General features: G+C 30.9%; 1 protein-coding gene across 2 annotated transcripts; it reads left to right on the plus strand.

Moving 5' to 3' along the window:
• Window positions 1-53: 53 nt before the first annotated feature.
• On the plus strand, window positions 54-16,294 carry LOC107444356 (heme-binding protein 1). 2 transcript variants are annotated; one of them, XM_071180523.2, is made up of 6 exons: window positions 54-119; window positions 7,863-7,927; window positions 9,671-9,742; window positions 11,708-11,837; window positions 13,040-13,226; window positions 15,466-16,294. In XM_071180523.2, exons 2-6 carry the CDS (start codon window positions 7,883-7,885, stop codon window positions 15,701-15,703), a joined length of 672 nt encoding a protein of 223 aa, XP_071036624.2. In that variant the 5' UTR covers window positions 54-119; window positions 7,863-7,882; the 3' UTR covers window positions 15,704-16,294. The 2 variants fall into 2 exon arrangements, with proteins under 2 accessions (XP_071036624.2, XP_015913956.3); XM_016058470.4 differs by lacking the exon at window positions 54-119 and adding an exon at window positions 4,713-4,861.
• Window positions 16,295-16,997: the final 703 nt, after the last annotated feature.

Consider the following 16,997-nt stretch of genomic DNA (forward strand, 5'->3'; position numbering starts at 1 on the left):
AAAAAAAGCAAGAGATAAAGAAGAAGAGCCGGAACATAAACTAGCTTAAGATAAAACAACCCTTTGTTCACACAGGGTGTACACAAAATAACTGTTATTTGAAGATTCCGAATAAGCAGGTATGTTTGTGCCAGACAGGATTTGTAAATGATGTATTTTATCTAGATCTTACAGATTTTTTTTTTTCTTTTCGGTTTACTCATTTTAAGTTTAAAAGATGTCCGTGTTGTGTATAAGGAATTAGATTACGTGAAAAATATTGAATATTCATATAAACAAGTGATTCAAATTTTGTGGAAAATATGAAAGCCATTAACAGTTTTTCACGTTTGAAATTCGTTGCGAATATTAATGACCAAGTATGACACATTTTTTTTTCTCGTTGCCTATTGCGAATATAAGTGTAAAGTAAGTTCGTAAAATAAAATTGGCTCTTTTCTCCAATATTTTTAAGTCGTTAAATAATTTCTTTTGGAGATAGTTTTAAACATTTAAATGTTTTTAAAGTATTCGCTCAAGTGCTTTTAAACTTTTTAAATATTCATTAAATTTCAAAATTCTCATTTAAAACGCTGACGTTGAGTTCGAGAAATTCCTTACCACATACTGTTTACTTATGAAACCGAAATATACTTCCATTCCTTTAATAAAAGTGATTAACAATTTATTTTTTGGTATTAATTTAAAGGAACAATTAGATCATAATTTTTCCTTCTTCAAAATTATTTTTTTAAACAACAAGAATTTATTAGGCGAACTATCTTATTAATATTCATGTCACAAAAAATATGCTTATCAGATAAAAAGCGAATAAAAAAAAAGTACTATTAATGAGAGAAATCAAGCTCAATTTTATATTTTTTTAAGAAAGAGTTTGCAAAATAAAAAAAGAAGTTAATAAAAGAACCTTATCTACTACAAAATTTATACAAATTATATTATAAATCTTAAATTTTAAATTCTTAAACTTTTATTCTAGTTCTTAAATTGGTAGCCTGCAATTAAACAAATTTGATCAGATATTTTCTACCTATTTCTATGTGTTTCACATTAGTTGATTTATTAGATGAGGAGAAATAGCGCGCGACTAGTCTCAACTATATTAATCTAAAACTACACGTTTCTCAGTTTTTAGATATCTTGAAATCTAATTCCATTAAAGTTTAAATGAATGAAAACCGTTATGGATGACGTTAAAGAATTCTTCAAACGATAATTGCATAAAAGCAAAGGTGTTAATCAAAAATCTAATAAACGGCAACTGTATATGATTCAACTACCTATCAAAAACTGTTGATTACAGAATTTTATAGGCATAATTTTTTTCTCAAAAAATCAATAGGAAATTTAAAATACCGCACGCATTATATCTCAAATTGTGATTGTGGTGGGCTTGTATTTTACAAGTATCGAAAGCTACCGCCAAATAGAGTAAATTTCCATTATCGGTATATTTATGAAAATTAAAAAAAAGGATTGTTGTTGTTGTCGTATAATATTAAGGCTAAGAGGTTACGCTATCTATGGCCAGGAATTCGACTTCTGCCACACACATACGTCACACATCCCGTTTATATTGCAGACTCATTCATACATATATTCATTCATTTACGGGTCGTAATTTTGATCTGAACCAGAGAACGATCCATCTCCATTTCAGTACCCCCAGAAGTATGATTTGTTATGGGAACATGGAGGACTTTATGGCCCGGCAGATTTAACGTGCACCAGTCACCATTTATTACTCGGGGAGTCCTCAGCCGGTGGGGATCGAACTCACGACCTGTGGGACATGGGCCCAACGCCCTGTCAACCGGGCTACTCCGGCCACTAAAGAGGATTGAAGGTATATTTAGAATTTTCCCTCCTCTTCCCCATCTCTTCGATAGAGGAGTTCGGTTAGGAGTGGAAGGGCCTCTTAAGTTTAGAAATGTCTAGATATATCATAGGCCATTTTTTTTTTTTACATTTTCACAATTTATAAGAAAAAAGCTGTCCTTTATTTTGCCCGTCACTCCTGCCCCTTACTGCTTATTAAATTCACCGTTATGGGCTTAAATGTTTAGAAAACCACGTTCTCTTCATATAAATGTTAAAGTTTGTTAATTTTTAGATTGCTTGTTTAAGAATTTTGCTATCAAAACGACTTCAGAGAAAAAAAAATACTAGTCATATCTCGCATCTCTACCTTTATATTTATTTTACTTTTATAGTTTATTTCCTCCTTTACATATTATTTCCTTTACTTGCTTTTATATATTTCCTTAGAAGTCTGTAATGTCTTAGAAGTCTAATTTTAAGTCAAAACTTAATTTCGCAAAAACTTTTCCACCGATTTTGTACAAATTTTATACTTTGCCTTACAAAATTATATTCTTTAAAATGATGCAAGAATTTGTCTATTTTACAATTCTGAATTTAATTGAATATAATTAAATCAAATTATTTAAAAAAAATAATAAAGAATAATAAATAATTATCAAAAAATATTTTTTGCGTGGATAACAGAATCTTTAGATGAACGAATTTAATAATTGAGTTCAAACATTTTTCGATTCGCTTAAAGAATTCTGGAGATATGACGAATTACACAAAAACTAGAATAACAATAAGGGGTTCAAATTTTGGATAACTCTCATGTCTAAACTATAATGACCATATTTCCCAAACTGCAGTTATACTGTACAAAAATTTCAGATTAAATAACGGTAAAAAGTACCCACAGTAGAAAGCATTTTATTTTTCCCCAGACTAAACAACAAACTGAGAACTGGGATACTCTCAACTTGAGAAGAAGACCGCTGATGCCCAACCACCTGACCTATAACCTCAACACCAGCTGGTTGTTTATGAACAAGATGGCCTGTTAACATTACAGCTGTTAGGCTTGTTTTAGTGTCGGCTTCTTATCGTTAGTAAAGGGAAATGAATAGCTAATTTATTTTGTTTTGCCAAGTATTAATAATAAATTTGCATAATTTACAAGAATTCATTAACTGCGATATTGTCTTACAATACGATAATCGATTACAAGATCGGAAAACCGAATTCATACTTGATGGGTTGGGATTACTCGAAATAGAATGGGAAGAATAGTTGCTAACATAAACAAATGCCTCTTTTCAAGAACCAATTTGGATCGATATCCACGTTGCTTGCAGGTACTCAATTTAAATTTATTGCGGAACACTCTGAATAGCTTTATGTTATCCAATGGTTTGAATCTTTAGTATAATGTATTTAATATCAGTATTTGCAAAGCGAGTTTTCTCAGTTCAAGCATTTAATTATATCATGAATTTTATAATATATTTGAAAATTGTGTTTCACTTTAGTTTATTTTGTTTAATTTCTTTGTATCGAGTTTCATAACAATTATTTATTGATTCTAATACACTGATTGAAGACCGCTACTGTGGGGCAGACGATAAAGACGTCATTCTCACCACTGGTGGAGGGTCGTGAATTCGATCCTGGAAAGCGACTATAAACAACCAGTGTGTGTACGCAACGAGGTGCATGTCAGTAGTGACTGAAAGTCCTCTCGTTGGTTGTTGTATGGCAAGTTTTGAGAGAGCGTTACCAGCTATGGCGCTGCACACGTCACCCGTCTGGAGAAGCTGCAAATTTACGTGGCTTTCTAATGGTAGGTGATAAAAGATAGAGACCGGAAAAACGGGGCTAGATTATAGTGTGATGCATGCATACTGATTTTAAAAATGTCGTTGAGCAACCGTCCCAATTTTTTGATTTTAAGACAACTAATGATCAACTCCGTGAACTTGTAATTTTGAACTTAATCCAGAAGACAAGGGAACTCCTGGATCAAGTACTAGGGAGAAATTTGCTTTCGTGGAGGTCTTTTTGTGTAACTAACCCTCATTTGCCTTACATGGAGAGGGAAACCTCGAAAACATTCCACGAAGAGTCTGACTCTGACCCATGATCCGTCTACCACTGAGGATATTTTACGTCAGCACTGTCGTTGATGCGAACCGGGTGCGGAATTCGTATCGACCAGCTGTCATTGGGATTCGAATCCAGTTCACCATTCGAACGCTCTATCCCCTGAACTACCACGGCTCTGTGCATACTAGTTACATTTTTTACTCTTTTGTTCTAAACCATCATAGAGCAAATGTAAATAATTTTTAAACTATCGAATGAATAATCAAATTTTGTCTGAAAATCGGGTTAAGAAAAAATTTGTTTTTTTCAGAAAAGAATTTAATTTTATTTTATGAAAATACTTTGCAACACTCAAAACTTAATCAAAATATATTGATTGAAATATAATTTCAATCCGATGATCAATTTTACTTTGAATACTTTTTGGCAAAATTTTATATCTTTCAACTATTTAGAAACAATTATATATATATATATAAAATTTTGAAAGAATTACAAAATTTTGAATTTTTTTGCTGAGATTGTCTAGAAAGTAGACGCGTTTTAAAAAAGTTAAACTGACAATTTACAAAAAAGTTCTTAAAGTTAGTGAACTCCAGCAGTTTAAGCTTTTATATGAGGACATTTTTCAAAAAAACATTTTTCTTTTTGCTAAGAGAACTTTAGAATCTAGTTTATTTTTTGGAACAAATAAGTGCGAAAAGAAGTGAGCATTTCCGGAAAGAAGGATGCAACCCCATCTTGCTCTCATGACACGTAAAAAAGAAGTTTTGGTCGGTGAAAGAAAAAAAAGAAAAAAAAGAGATTTAGGTTGTTTGGGTGAGATAGCGGACCGGTCCTTCAGTCGTGACCTATGCTTGACCACCGTCTATAAATAGTAGTTGAGGATCGACTCCGCAGCTTCTATCATTTTAAGTGTCAAGGTCTTGTATCTTCTCTTTTCTTGGCGTTGGTGAGTTGATTTTGTTGTTTGTAGATTTTTCTTTTCGTTTTTATTTACTAACGTTTATTTTTTTTTGTTGCTCTTATCGCTGTTTTTATTGAATGAAGCAACTTCAAGCGATTAAATCAATAAAAAATAATAGAAATTTTCTTTTTATCGCCTTCTAGAATAATTAGGATTTGAAACGTAATTATTCATTGAAGATATTTCTGTGAAATTAAAAAGGAATGTTAAATTATATTAAAAGCAATGTTCAGATATCGCAAATGGTAAAGTTTTTAATTGTAACATATACGCGTTTCGGTGTTATATTGGGACGCCTTCATCAGTAGGCTAAAAAGGAATGTTCTAATTTGTATTTCAAAAACAGTGAATGTAGATAAATACGTTTTTTTAAAAACTTTTTTAATTTTTCTATTTATTCATTTATTTTTTTGAATAAATGCTTCACTGTAAAAACTTCAAGTTCAAATTACGGTAAAAAGTACTGGCACTCAGTGTGTAAGTATTTTTTTACCCTTAAACCCATTTTTACCGTTAAATTTTACAATAAAAATGGGCTTAAGGGTAAAAAGATTCGAAGGCGAACAAAAATTTGATGTACCATAATTTTTACTGTATTTACTGCGAAGTCACTGAATCTTTGTAATTACATAAACATTACTGTAAAAAGTACGGTATAAAATTTTGCGTTAAAAATGGATTCTACAGATGTGTCAGTCTGGATGCCAGTACTTATTAGTGTAATTTGATCAGGAATTTTTTACAGTGCATTTACAGAGTTTTTAATGGCGTAAGTAAACGTTTTTCTACAATTGCAGATTAAAGAGTGAGGATTAATTTCATAATTAAAAAATTGACACTTTTCTAAATATTTTGTAAAGTGTGAGTTTCATGTCATTTGTCTTTAAAACCAAAATTAAACTAATATAAAAATTTCTATTCCAAGAATCAAGCAGAGATGGAAAGTAAAATATTAATATTTTTAAATAATCGCACTATTTTAAAATAATTATTAATTTTAATCGCGATATTTTAAAATATTTTTTTTAACAATTATGTTATAGTTATTAAATGTCTGCCCTTAATATAATTTAAATAGTCAGCAATTTTTTGTTAAAATCTTAGAATGGGCATTTTTATATTAGCTAAAGTTTGAATTTTGATTCGAATGCCAAATGTGATGACGCCATGAAAATAACATTGAGAAAAGAATAAAAAAAAATCTTTTTTAATTATGAAATTAGTATGCACTTTTTAAAATATAAGTTATAATGTTTTAACAAAAATATGGAGTCCTTCTATCCCTTTATTTACTGCAAATTGTGGAGCGGTAAATTAGAAATTCTGTAAATGGGGGAGGGGGGAAACTTGGACGATGTCACTATTTCTATACGCCTGCTGCAGGGAAAAAGAAAAATCTGGTAAAATTACAGTACTGTAATGACATTTCTAGTAAAAAAACCATAATTATGATTAATAAAACCAAAATATATGGTATTTGAACCATTTACTTGGCCATTTCTTTCATATAGTAATGGCTTACCAGAAATATTGGTTCTTAAAATTATAGTTCTTATTACACCACATTTAGTAAATGATACTAAATTAAAATTAAGTTAGTACTAACAAGTAGTAAGTAATGGAGTAAATAATACGAAATTTAACCTAATAATTGCTTTTTTTTGTCATGATCAAAGGTATCATGATAAAATCACCAAATTCTAGCAACTTTACCAAATTTTATCATATACTATAAAACCATATTTTATAGTTAATTTTACCAGATCTATTACCAAAGCGCTTCGGTAAGAATTATCGAGCTTTTTGGTGTTACCATAGAGCCAGAAAAATAGTTAAATTTACCATACTCTGGTAGCTTTGAAAATGCTTTTTTTTCCCAGTGTGATTAATTATGTTTTAATTTATTAATAGCTTATTAAAATTTAATTTATATAAATAAATTTAATTTGTTTAAATAATTGAAATTTCAAAAATTTTAATATGACTATGAAACATATTTTCGAATGTTAACTGGCATATGTTATCATAATAAAATATATATTTGAATTATTGAAAAGCCAAAAATATCTTGTAAAGAATGACGTGAAAGATATGAAAAACATATTTTGTGAAAAGTGCACGTTCTCCAGTTTATTGATTTCCTCCGATTAAATCTTTCTTCGTATGACTGTAGTTATAATATAAAAAATAATTTTTAGTATTTTGAGTAACGTTACAGTAAATGGTTGTAGCAATATGAATATATGCATTGACTTTTAGGCCAAATAATGTAGGCTATACTTTTTAGAAAAAAAGTAGATTTATGCTTATTCTTAGTACACGTGTCCTTCAAATAGTTTAATAAAATACTAATAACATTATGTAAAAGTGCATTTTTATCTAACTCACTTAAAGTTGTCTAACATTTTCAAAATGTGTGTTTTCATACCGTGCACTAATTTTGAAATTTAAAAATTTAATTAAATTTAATAATTTCATAATTTAATAAAGAAAATAATTTTAGCTTTGGTGATTGGTTTGGATTCTAACTTTAAAATGTTCTTTAATGTTTTCAAAAACCATTCATATATAAATCATATTTTATTAAACCACAGATTTTATGTGTGTGATATATTTTTATAACCATTTAACTTATTTCTCAATGAAATCTTTTAATAAAATGATATTTAATAAGAAAAAATAATAAATAAAAATTATAAAAATAAATAAATAAAATTAAGAATAAATAATGGCAAAAGAAATAAAATATTTGGAAACATAATATTTGATTTCAAATGATTATCAAATTGCTTTTTAATAATCAAATTTTAGTTCTGAGTTCATAAAATTTCTACTTTTATATTCAGATCACATATATGAGTCAAAAGTTACTATATAAAATACATTTTTTGAACAAAATATTTCTTTGTATAGAAAATTTTATCTTTCAAAATAAAATAAATTTGTTTGTTACTTAAATCCTTATATCTTTCTTATTTTATTACAGATTTGACGACTTGAAAAATTATGAAAAGAATTCTACTCGCCTTTCTTGCATGTGTACTTATTCAAGTAAGTTGTAGAGAGCTTTATTTATTCTTATTTTTGACCTTTTGAGGGGCAGAAAATTTTGGCCAATATTTTACATGATTAAGTGCAAGAAAAATTCTTATTTTCCCATGAAAAGTCAAAAGTAAGAAAACCTACACAGTAAACAATTTTGCTGCATAGTTGTCAGCATTTTTGACGTTGAGCTAAACTAAATACATTTTAAGTACAGAACAGTAGTTATCGTGCAAAAAATAGTGTAATATTTGTCAAAATAATTCGTTGTTGTTGTCTCATGCCATTAAGGCAAAGGGGTTGCTCTTCTTCTTGTTTTTCGGTGGCGCCATCTATGGCCAAGAATACAATTTCTGTCACACACATACGTTACAACCCGTTTATTGGGCGTTCTAGGCATAATTTTTTTCTCAAAACTCAATAGAAAATTTAAAATACCGAACGCTTTATATCTCAAATTATGATTTGGTGAATGCATATTGTTTTCATAGTTCATTTGACGCATTGTTTTTGAAATAAAATATATAAAAATATATTTATACATTTTGCTAAATTTTCTTCGTTGGTTATTTTTGCATGAAAAATTTCTTTTAAATAGCAGAAATATTAAATAAATTATAGATTACTGATTGGAAATTAATATCATTTTTACCGTTTGAAATACAGTTTTAACTCTTGGAACTTCCTTAATCTTTTTTACTGAACCCCAGTTTTACGCGGAACACCTTTTAAAAACAGCTGCTCTAAGGTTTCATGGTAAAATTACCGAATTTTATCACTTTTTATCACATAATTTAAAACCATATAGGGTTTCCATAGAGCCAGTAACCAGTGCAATGTAGAGAGATCGCTTGCTTCCCAATGAGTTGATCCGGATTTGATTCCCAGCGTTGGCCGGTCAAGACGAATTCAAGAGTACCCGGCTCACCCCGACCACAGTGCTGACGTAAAATATACTCAGTGGTAGACGGAGTTAGGATACCCTTGCCGTCGGGATAGCCGCATGAGGTTTTCGTGGTTTTCCTCTCCGTGTAGCGCAAACGTGGGTTAGTTCCATCAAAACGTCCTCCATGAAGGCAAATTTCTCTCAATACTTGATCCAGGAGCTGCCTTGTCTCCTGGATTGGGTTAAAAATTACAATTTACTCAAAATTGGATCGGCAGTTCATCGGTGACTATAAAATAAAATATTGCGGCTGTAAGTCGTGGTGGCTCTGGGAATAGAGCGCTCGCTTCCCAATGAAGAGACCACCTGTGCTCGAATCTCATCGATAGCTGGTCGATACGAATTTCGATCTCGGATCGCAACAAACCACAGTGCTGATGTAACATATCCACAGTGGTAGACGGATCATGAGTTAGAATCCCCTTGACTTCAGACTAACCGTGAGAGCTTTTCGTGGGATTTTCATCTCCCTATAATGCAAAGGCAGGTTATTTCTATCAAAAAAGTTTACACGAAAGCAAATTTTTAACAATACTTGATTCAGGAGTTCCTTTGTCTTCTGGATTGGGTTCAAAAATACAAGGCTAGGGCGTTGAATATTGGGTAGTTGTAACCTCAAAATTGGGTTTTGCTGCGTTCAGCGATTGTTTTAAGAAAGTGACTATCTGAGTTTGAAATATTGATGATTTTTATAAATATTCATACATTATGTATATTTATTACTTTCTTTAAAGAGTTTAAAACATAATTGGTATTTGTTCATAAAAGTCATTATTTCCTTTTTAAAATATTATATTGTTTTATAGGTGTCACATGGCTGGGCATGTTCGAGGAAAGGGATTGAATGCATAGATTATGAAGTAATTACGAAGAATCCTGTAAGTAAATATTTTGAGCAATTACTTTAGTGTTAATTCCGTAGTAAAGCTTTTCTGCTTCACATACTTTTGTTGTTTAATTGATTCATATCAATACATACTGAAAGAGACTAACGATAAATTGTTAGATAATATGAGCCATGATAACAAGGAGATAATATGTTAGAGGTAATTTTGAATAATTGAATAATTTCAGACTTTGCAAAGCATAAAATCAATAAGCTGTTATTGATCATACAGAATTCAAATCAGTTTAATTAAGCGTATTCATATGTATGGTAAAACGTAACACGTATTCATATGTTTAGTCACTTTTCTAGAGCATTTCATTTAATGAAATATATTTCGAAATAGCCTTATAATTTTATTCTACAAACAAATTATTTTATTTATTTAGAAAAAAAATTAAATTCACCTGTCTTCGTTTTTATAAATTTGGTCGTTAGTTAAAATAATTTATTTACTACTCGGTATTAAGAAAAATTGTACGATTTTATTCATTGCTTTTTAAATTTACTTCGGATTTGATACCATTTACAAGAAGCAAGCAATGAGTTTAGCTATTTCTCACGTTATTTAATTCAAGAAAGAGCAATCGGAAAATTAATTATATTAATGTACAGTGAGCAAAATAAAAAACGGACCAACCTTAATAACTTTTGATCTAATGACCGGATCATCACGCTCTATGACTCATTCTTAGTGATTCGAGAGGGTAACCTAAAATATGCTAATTAATTTGTGCAGACGATATTTTAAATTACGAAATTAGGCACAAAAACATACTTTCTCTGAATAAACAAAGCTTTTTTTTTTGACGGATTCTGATTTCTGACCAACATGAAAGGCAATCGCATATTTGTAAAGAAGTCGTATATTTAAAATTCGATTTCTCCGGAACTATTCAACCGATTTCGCTCAAATTTTATATTTTTCTACGTAAAATTATATACTTTAAATGACATAAAAATATATATATACCTCACAATTCAAATGTGTTTTGATTATTATTTAATATAATGGTAAAAAAATAAGAAATATTTATTAAAATTTATTCTTTGCGCGGAATTATCTTTGGAAAAATGAATTTCATAATTGTGGGCAAAAACCTTTCAATATGCTTAAAAAGTTCTCGAGATATGGTGAAATACGCACAAAGTAAAATTAACATTAATGGGTCCGAACTTAGGATCCCTCTCCTGACCAAACTATGGGGACGATATTTTCCAGATTGTGGCTGCCCCTTATACTTTGGGGGCCAGAAATCTGAATCCGTTGAAAAAGGGTACGTTTATTCAGAGAAAGTACGATTTTGTGTCTGATTTCGTAACAGGATATCGCCTGCACTAATTAATTGGCATATTTTAGGTCACACCTTTGAATCATTAAGATTGAGTCTTAGAACGTGAAGATCCGATCATTAGATCAAAAGTTATTCAGGGTCGTCAGTTTTTTTATCCACTGTACATAACGTTAAATAAAAGAATATTTAATTACAATAATCAGGGAATACTTATAACGTTATAGTGCTTATAAACTTTCAAATAAAAGAATATAAATAACATATATTTCACAGTACGTAAAAGAATTTAAATAATCAAATATACAATACTGAGTAAATATTTACTTTATTATAACTAATCAAATAAGTAAATGCATCATAATCATTAGTTTGCATTTTTGTAATTTAAAGTCTTCAAATAAGGGAATATCTAACTTTTTCATAATTAATTCAAATAAGTGAAAACATTAAAATGATAAATTATTTAAAATAAATGTACTTTACTTATTAAAGTACTTGAATAATTAACTCTATTGTTGTTTTTAGAATTCGAGTGATTGAATATATAATTTTACTTTATTGGATTTTTTTTCTTGAATGTTTAAATGTGCGAAAAAACAGCATAAATTAATATTTAAACTTGTTTAGGATTGAAAAAAATATAATTCTCCCTTTTTGTTCAGGAATTTGAAGAAAGGCAGTACCCTGCTACAGTGTGGATAAGTGCAAAGGAGACCGGTCCATCGTTATCTAGAGCTCAGATCAATTTGTACAAAAAATTATTCCGATACATTCAAGGGGCTAATCTACAAGGTAAGTGCTTTCATCTTTGTTAAAGCTTTACCAGAACATTGACAAATGCTTCAAAAGAATCATATAATTATTATAACGGCTTAAATTATTATATATTGTTATAAAATTATTATATTTGGAATTAAAAGAATTCGTTTATAAAGTTGAATATTTTCTACCTCAATAACTGAGAAGAAAACTTTTTGGTCATTGGAAGCATAATTATAAGAAAATGCACGTTTAGATGAGTCAGTTGCCCAGAATCGGATTCAGTGGTTACCAACTGGCGGCCCGCGGGCCACATTCGGCCAGCGAAGTCTCTTTTTGTGGCCCTCGAACTAAAATATATTGGTTGTCATTTTTTTGTGGACAATTTTCATAAAACATCAATATGGGTTCAAAATGCTTTTCTTTCGTTAAAAAAAATCTAATTTCTTCGCTTCTGCGAAATGTAACATACCAACGGTGAGAAAAAATTTACTTCTCAGGTAAAAATCTACTTGTTATTTTAATTTGTAATTCAATACTTTTGTGTTGTACAACTTGATAAAAATATGACAGTAATATTTAATTTTCCTTCGAACATAAAATAGTCTTATATAAAATTTTGATAAAGTTGCTACCCGCCAATTGACTGGTGTTTTTAATTGCGGCCCCCGGCCGCATGTAAGCTGGAAACCCCTGGGATAGGTTGTCACCGGCGTCATATTGTTTATTTTACAATCCTTATTTTACTACAATTAGACGTGTATGCTCTTACGTAACTTTTTTGTTTTCAATATGTTTATAATTGACTTAAATTTAATGTCTATAAATAACTGAAGAATTAATGTAAATAATTAGTATAAATAGAGTATGCTTTTTTACCTAGTAAAAAAAATTTTGTAAAATATGCGTAAATAAAAGATTTTTTTTTTACTTTAACTTCTCTTTGATATCTATTTTTTTGCTGTAATCTGACGTTTCAGTTTTACGTAAATTTTATGGTTGCTACGTAAATATTTTTAGTCAAATAAAGGAAAAATTGATGTTTCTCTGTAGCATGGGTAGCTTCATGGCGTAACGAGATGTAAAACAAGGTACAGATATGTATAAATTGTACATTTCCGTCTTTTCAAGACTGAAAAACTGCAAACATACTTAGTTGAAAAGCAATCTAAAAACAAGTATACAATATATAATATATGCCAGCAATATAATTCAATTATTCTTTTTATTTGCAGACGCTTTTATCAACAGTACAACTCCAACAAGAACAAAAGTTGTTCCGTGTAAGGACGATTCAATGTGTGAACCTACTTACACAATGTCTTTATTGATACCGAACGGCATGTATGAAGATCTCTTACCTATCCCAACAGATGTCGATCTCTTCTTCGAAAGAGAGCTTCCTAAGAGATATGTTGTCAGGTAATAATCATTGTCATCTCGTCCAAAAACGTCAAAATTGCGTAGCTAAAGTTCACTATAAAAGCGTTTCGAATCTCCAAAGATTCCTATTTAGCATCTGAAATTTAAAAAAATGATCGCTTTTCAGCAACTATTATTAAGTTATTTCTGAAACTTTTTTGATGTATTTCGAAGCAGAAATATTTTAGTGTCAATCCAAATTAAACTTTTAGAAAGATTACTATTTCAGAAGTATTTTTGGCATTATATAGTATTTTATGCAAGATATCTATCCTATTTAAAACATGATTACACTCTTCTCACTGTTATGAGTAAGGCATTTATTTTACAGTCCATTTGCTTCGATTAAACTCACATTAAATTGCAAATATTTTTTTTTCTCCAATGCCCACCCGATTTTTTGTCGTCATTCAAGTAGCAGTAGGGCTGTTTTGTTGGTGACTCTTTCAGGAGCACCCTATTAGGTGGGCCAATGTTTCTCCCACAGTAAGAACAGATAATACAGCGAATGAAAGAACACCCATGCCTTGTTGGGGATTTAAACCTAGAACCTTTCTGATGTGAAGTTAGCTCTCTGACCTCTACACAGTCCGGTCGGTGAATTACAAATATTCCATTAGCGTTTCTCAGGAAAACAGGAGGCTCATTTAGAAAATTGACATCACACTGAGCAGGCAGATGATGATAAAAATAAGTAAAAAGACGTCCCCCCCCCCGAAAAAAACTGCTCTACATTTTCATAAATATTGGTTCAGTTTTTAACCATAAAACTGTTCAAATTTGCTGCAGTCTAAGATGTTAAGATGAATTGTATTTGTATTCAAGTTGAGCTATTGCAGCACGTTAAGATAAAATTAAGTTGCGCGATAATATGGCTCAATTTGTGACCTTATTAAGGTTGTTGCTTGTTTGAGCGATGTTAATGTTCAACACGATTCAGAAGTTTTAACTTTTTTTCCTATTTCTAATGGATCTTGCAATTCTATCTCGAAAGTGAAAGATGCAACAATTGAGTGAATACAGCAATAAGCAATTAACAGAGCAAAAATGACCGAAATCTTTGCCTAAGACAGTCTCTAGCACGCCAATATCATGTGATTTCGGAATCGCAACCAAGAAGTGCCCTGTAGCGGCGAAGTTCTTGAGTTTTCTAAGATCACTGAGTGGGCGAAAATGATGATTCGGTGAAGATGATCAAAAAGGTTATCATGGCCTGTTAGTAGTTGTAAAGAGGCCATTGCATCATGTCGTGAATGTTTTGGTAAACAAGTGAGGTTTTTAATTTTCCATTGTCTAATATAAATATCATCTAATAGTCACCTAAATATCACTCATCTAAATATCACCTTTCGAGTAATGCCTTTGTCTAATATATTGTTCTAAGTATAGTTTTATAGTGAGGTATAGCAGAGTATGGTTGAATTCATGCGAGAAAGTCTACCTGTTCATTTTCAAAGATACTACTGTGTTCAGGGATCCCTTGTATTTTGATTTTCTTATTTTTCTGCTGTTGGCATCGGATAAATTCTCCAAAATAAAGAATCGTTGTTGAAATAAGGTTTTCTAGAAGGCCAACGGCCAGAATTGCTGCCCCTCAATCTGACATTAATACAGCACTTTTGTATTTATGAATAGCTGTTTCAGGGTACTCCTGATAGCTTCAACCTCTCCATCAAATGCATTTTGGCTTTTCCAGGCAGAGGCATAGAATGAAAAAAAAAAGCTAGAAAAACTGCGAAGCCCGCTGACTCAAGGTTTTCGTAATATGATCCAGCTATTTATATACATGCGTTCAGTCAGGTTCCGGGTATTTAATATTAATAGTTTCCAGGGCTAAGCATTCTAGTATCTCTGTGGGTGCATCTTCTTTAGTGACTTCATTAACTAAGTTAAGGTTTTTCTTAATTTGGATCATTGAAAAAGGGTTCAGCGAAATTTCATCAATTAAATTACGCTGACTTTCTAGAGGAAGCCAGACTGGGTCTCTTCAAATTTCTAATTCTGTCTTGAAAATTATTCCAGAAAGGATATCTAAAGGAAAAAGTTTTTTAAATAACATGACAGCCTTTTCTTCCATGCTAGCATTTATTGCAAAATTTTTGCTAATGGTAACATATCATCGATGGTGGTAGTTTTAATTCTTCCAGTTCCAAGTCATATTTTTAACGTGTAAACCATAAACTTATAATGCATAACCTGCCTTATTGTAAATGATATACATTCATTTTTCAATTCACAGGAGTTTCGGAGGTCGACCAAGTGAGTCTAAATGGATAACAGAAGCACAAATATTAGCAGATCTGACATCAAAAGATACAGCAGTAGCTCGTGATCATTATTATCTTAACTGGTATGACCCTCCCCTTCAGCTTTTCAACCGCCTCAACGAAATTTGGATAACCAAGACACCCAACAAGAAAATGAAAGACCAACACAAGGAAATCAGAGATCAAAACAGCTTAAATGAAGTTTGCTAGGCTGAGCACTCTTTCACTTACAGTACAGAAATAGTGTTGTATTCGTCAAGTACTGTTATATATCCAAGAGACAAAGATGATAATATTATTTAAATTCCGTACCTGTATTCTAACTCATTCGTGAGCTTTTGAGTATATTTTAGCTATTTTACTGAATAATAGGATGAGCAAACTTATTTAATTTGTTATAAGTTTTGTGATAAAGTATAAGACTTCCAGTCTTATCTTTTCTTATTGTGATAATGCTTTAGTTTTAAACCATACTTTGTTCTGTAATTCATTCTTAACATTCATATTTTTACTTACCATACTTATGCTGGAAAAACTATGTTTTTTCGTTTTTTTGAACCAGAAGAAACAACTATTACAGAAAAGAAAAAATATTAGTACTTAGAATGTTTTGTCATTCTTGTTTATTGAATCATGAAGTTTTTTGTCCCACCTTGTTTATTTATTTTTTTATCTTTTGTGTATTTTATTATTATATTTGTGTCTTTCTATTTATTTTTAACCTTGAAAAATCAAAATGCGGGTCATTTGTGTAGAATTCATTGAAATGTATTGATTTTGTAATAAATAAATACAATGCAATTGTCCTGTGTTTTGTTTAATACTAAATATACTTCGATGAGTGAGAACTGATAGAGAAAGAATCCATAAAAGTTTTCTGTTTATCTCCAATATTATCTATTCCTGCCTATTCTTCACTGAATTGGTGATTTTTTTTCATGTTTACCATTTCTATATCTTATTTTATAACCGTCGACTCAATTTTTAATTTACGGCTACCAATGTTCAATTCTACCGCCTTGTGATATCGAACCTGATACAGAAGACAAGAGAACTCCTGACTCAGTCATTGGGAGAAATTTGCCTTCGTGGAGGGCTTTTTGATGGAATTAATCCGCAATCATGGAGAGGAAAACCACGAAAATCTCCCACGGTTAGCCTGACAGCAAGGGGACTCTAGCCCATGATCCGTCTATCACTGAGGATATTTTTCGTTCGCACAGTGATCGGTGCGAGTCGGGTGAGGATTTGTATCGACCAGCCGCCATCGCTGGGATTCGAGCCCGATTCTGTCATTAGAAGGCGAATAATAAGCACATCTATAGTTCAATAGAAAAACTTAAAGAACTGCAGGAAGTTAAATGTTAAGCTAAGGCGTGCAAGTCCTGTCCAGAGTCTCTGTATCTACCGTTGTTAGAGAACAATAATAAAAGGCTTCAAAATCGTCGGTAAGATAGAGCTGCTATAAGCGGTTTCAAAATTGTCAAAAGGAGAGAGCTATAAT

This window comes from Parasteatoda tepidariorum, chromosome 1, assembly GCF_982258835.1.
Source record: "Parasteatoda tepidariorum strain Cologne lab strain chromosome 1, Ptep-v5.0, whole genome shotgun sequence".
Lineage (NCBI taxonomy): Eukaryota > Metazoa > Arthropoda > Arachnida > Araneae > Theridiidae > Parasteatoda > Parasteatoda tepidariorum.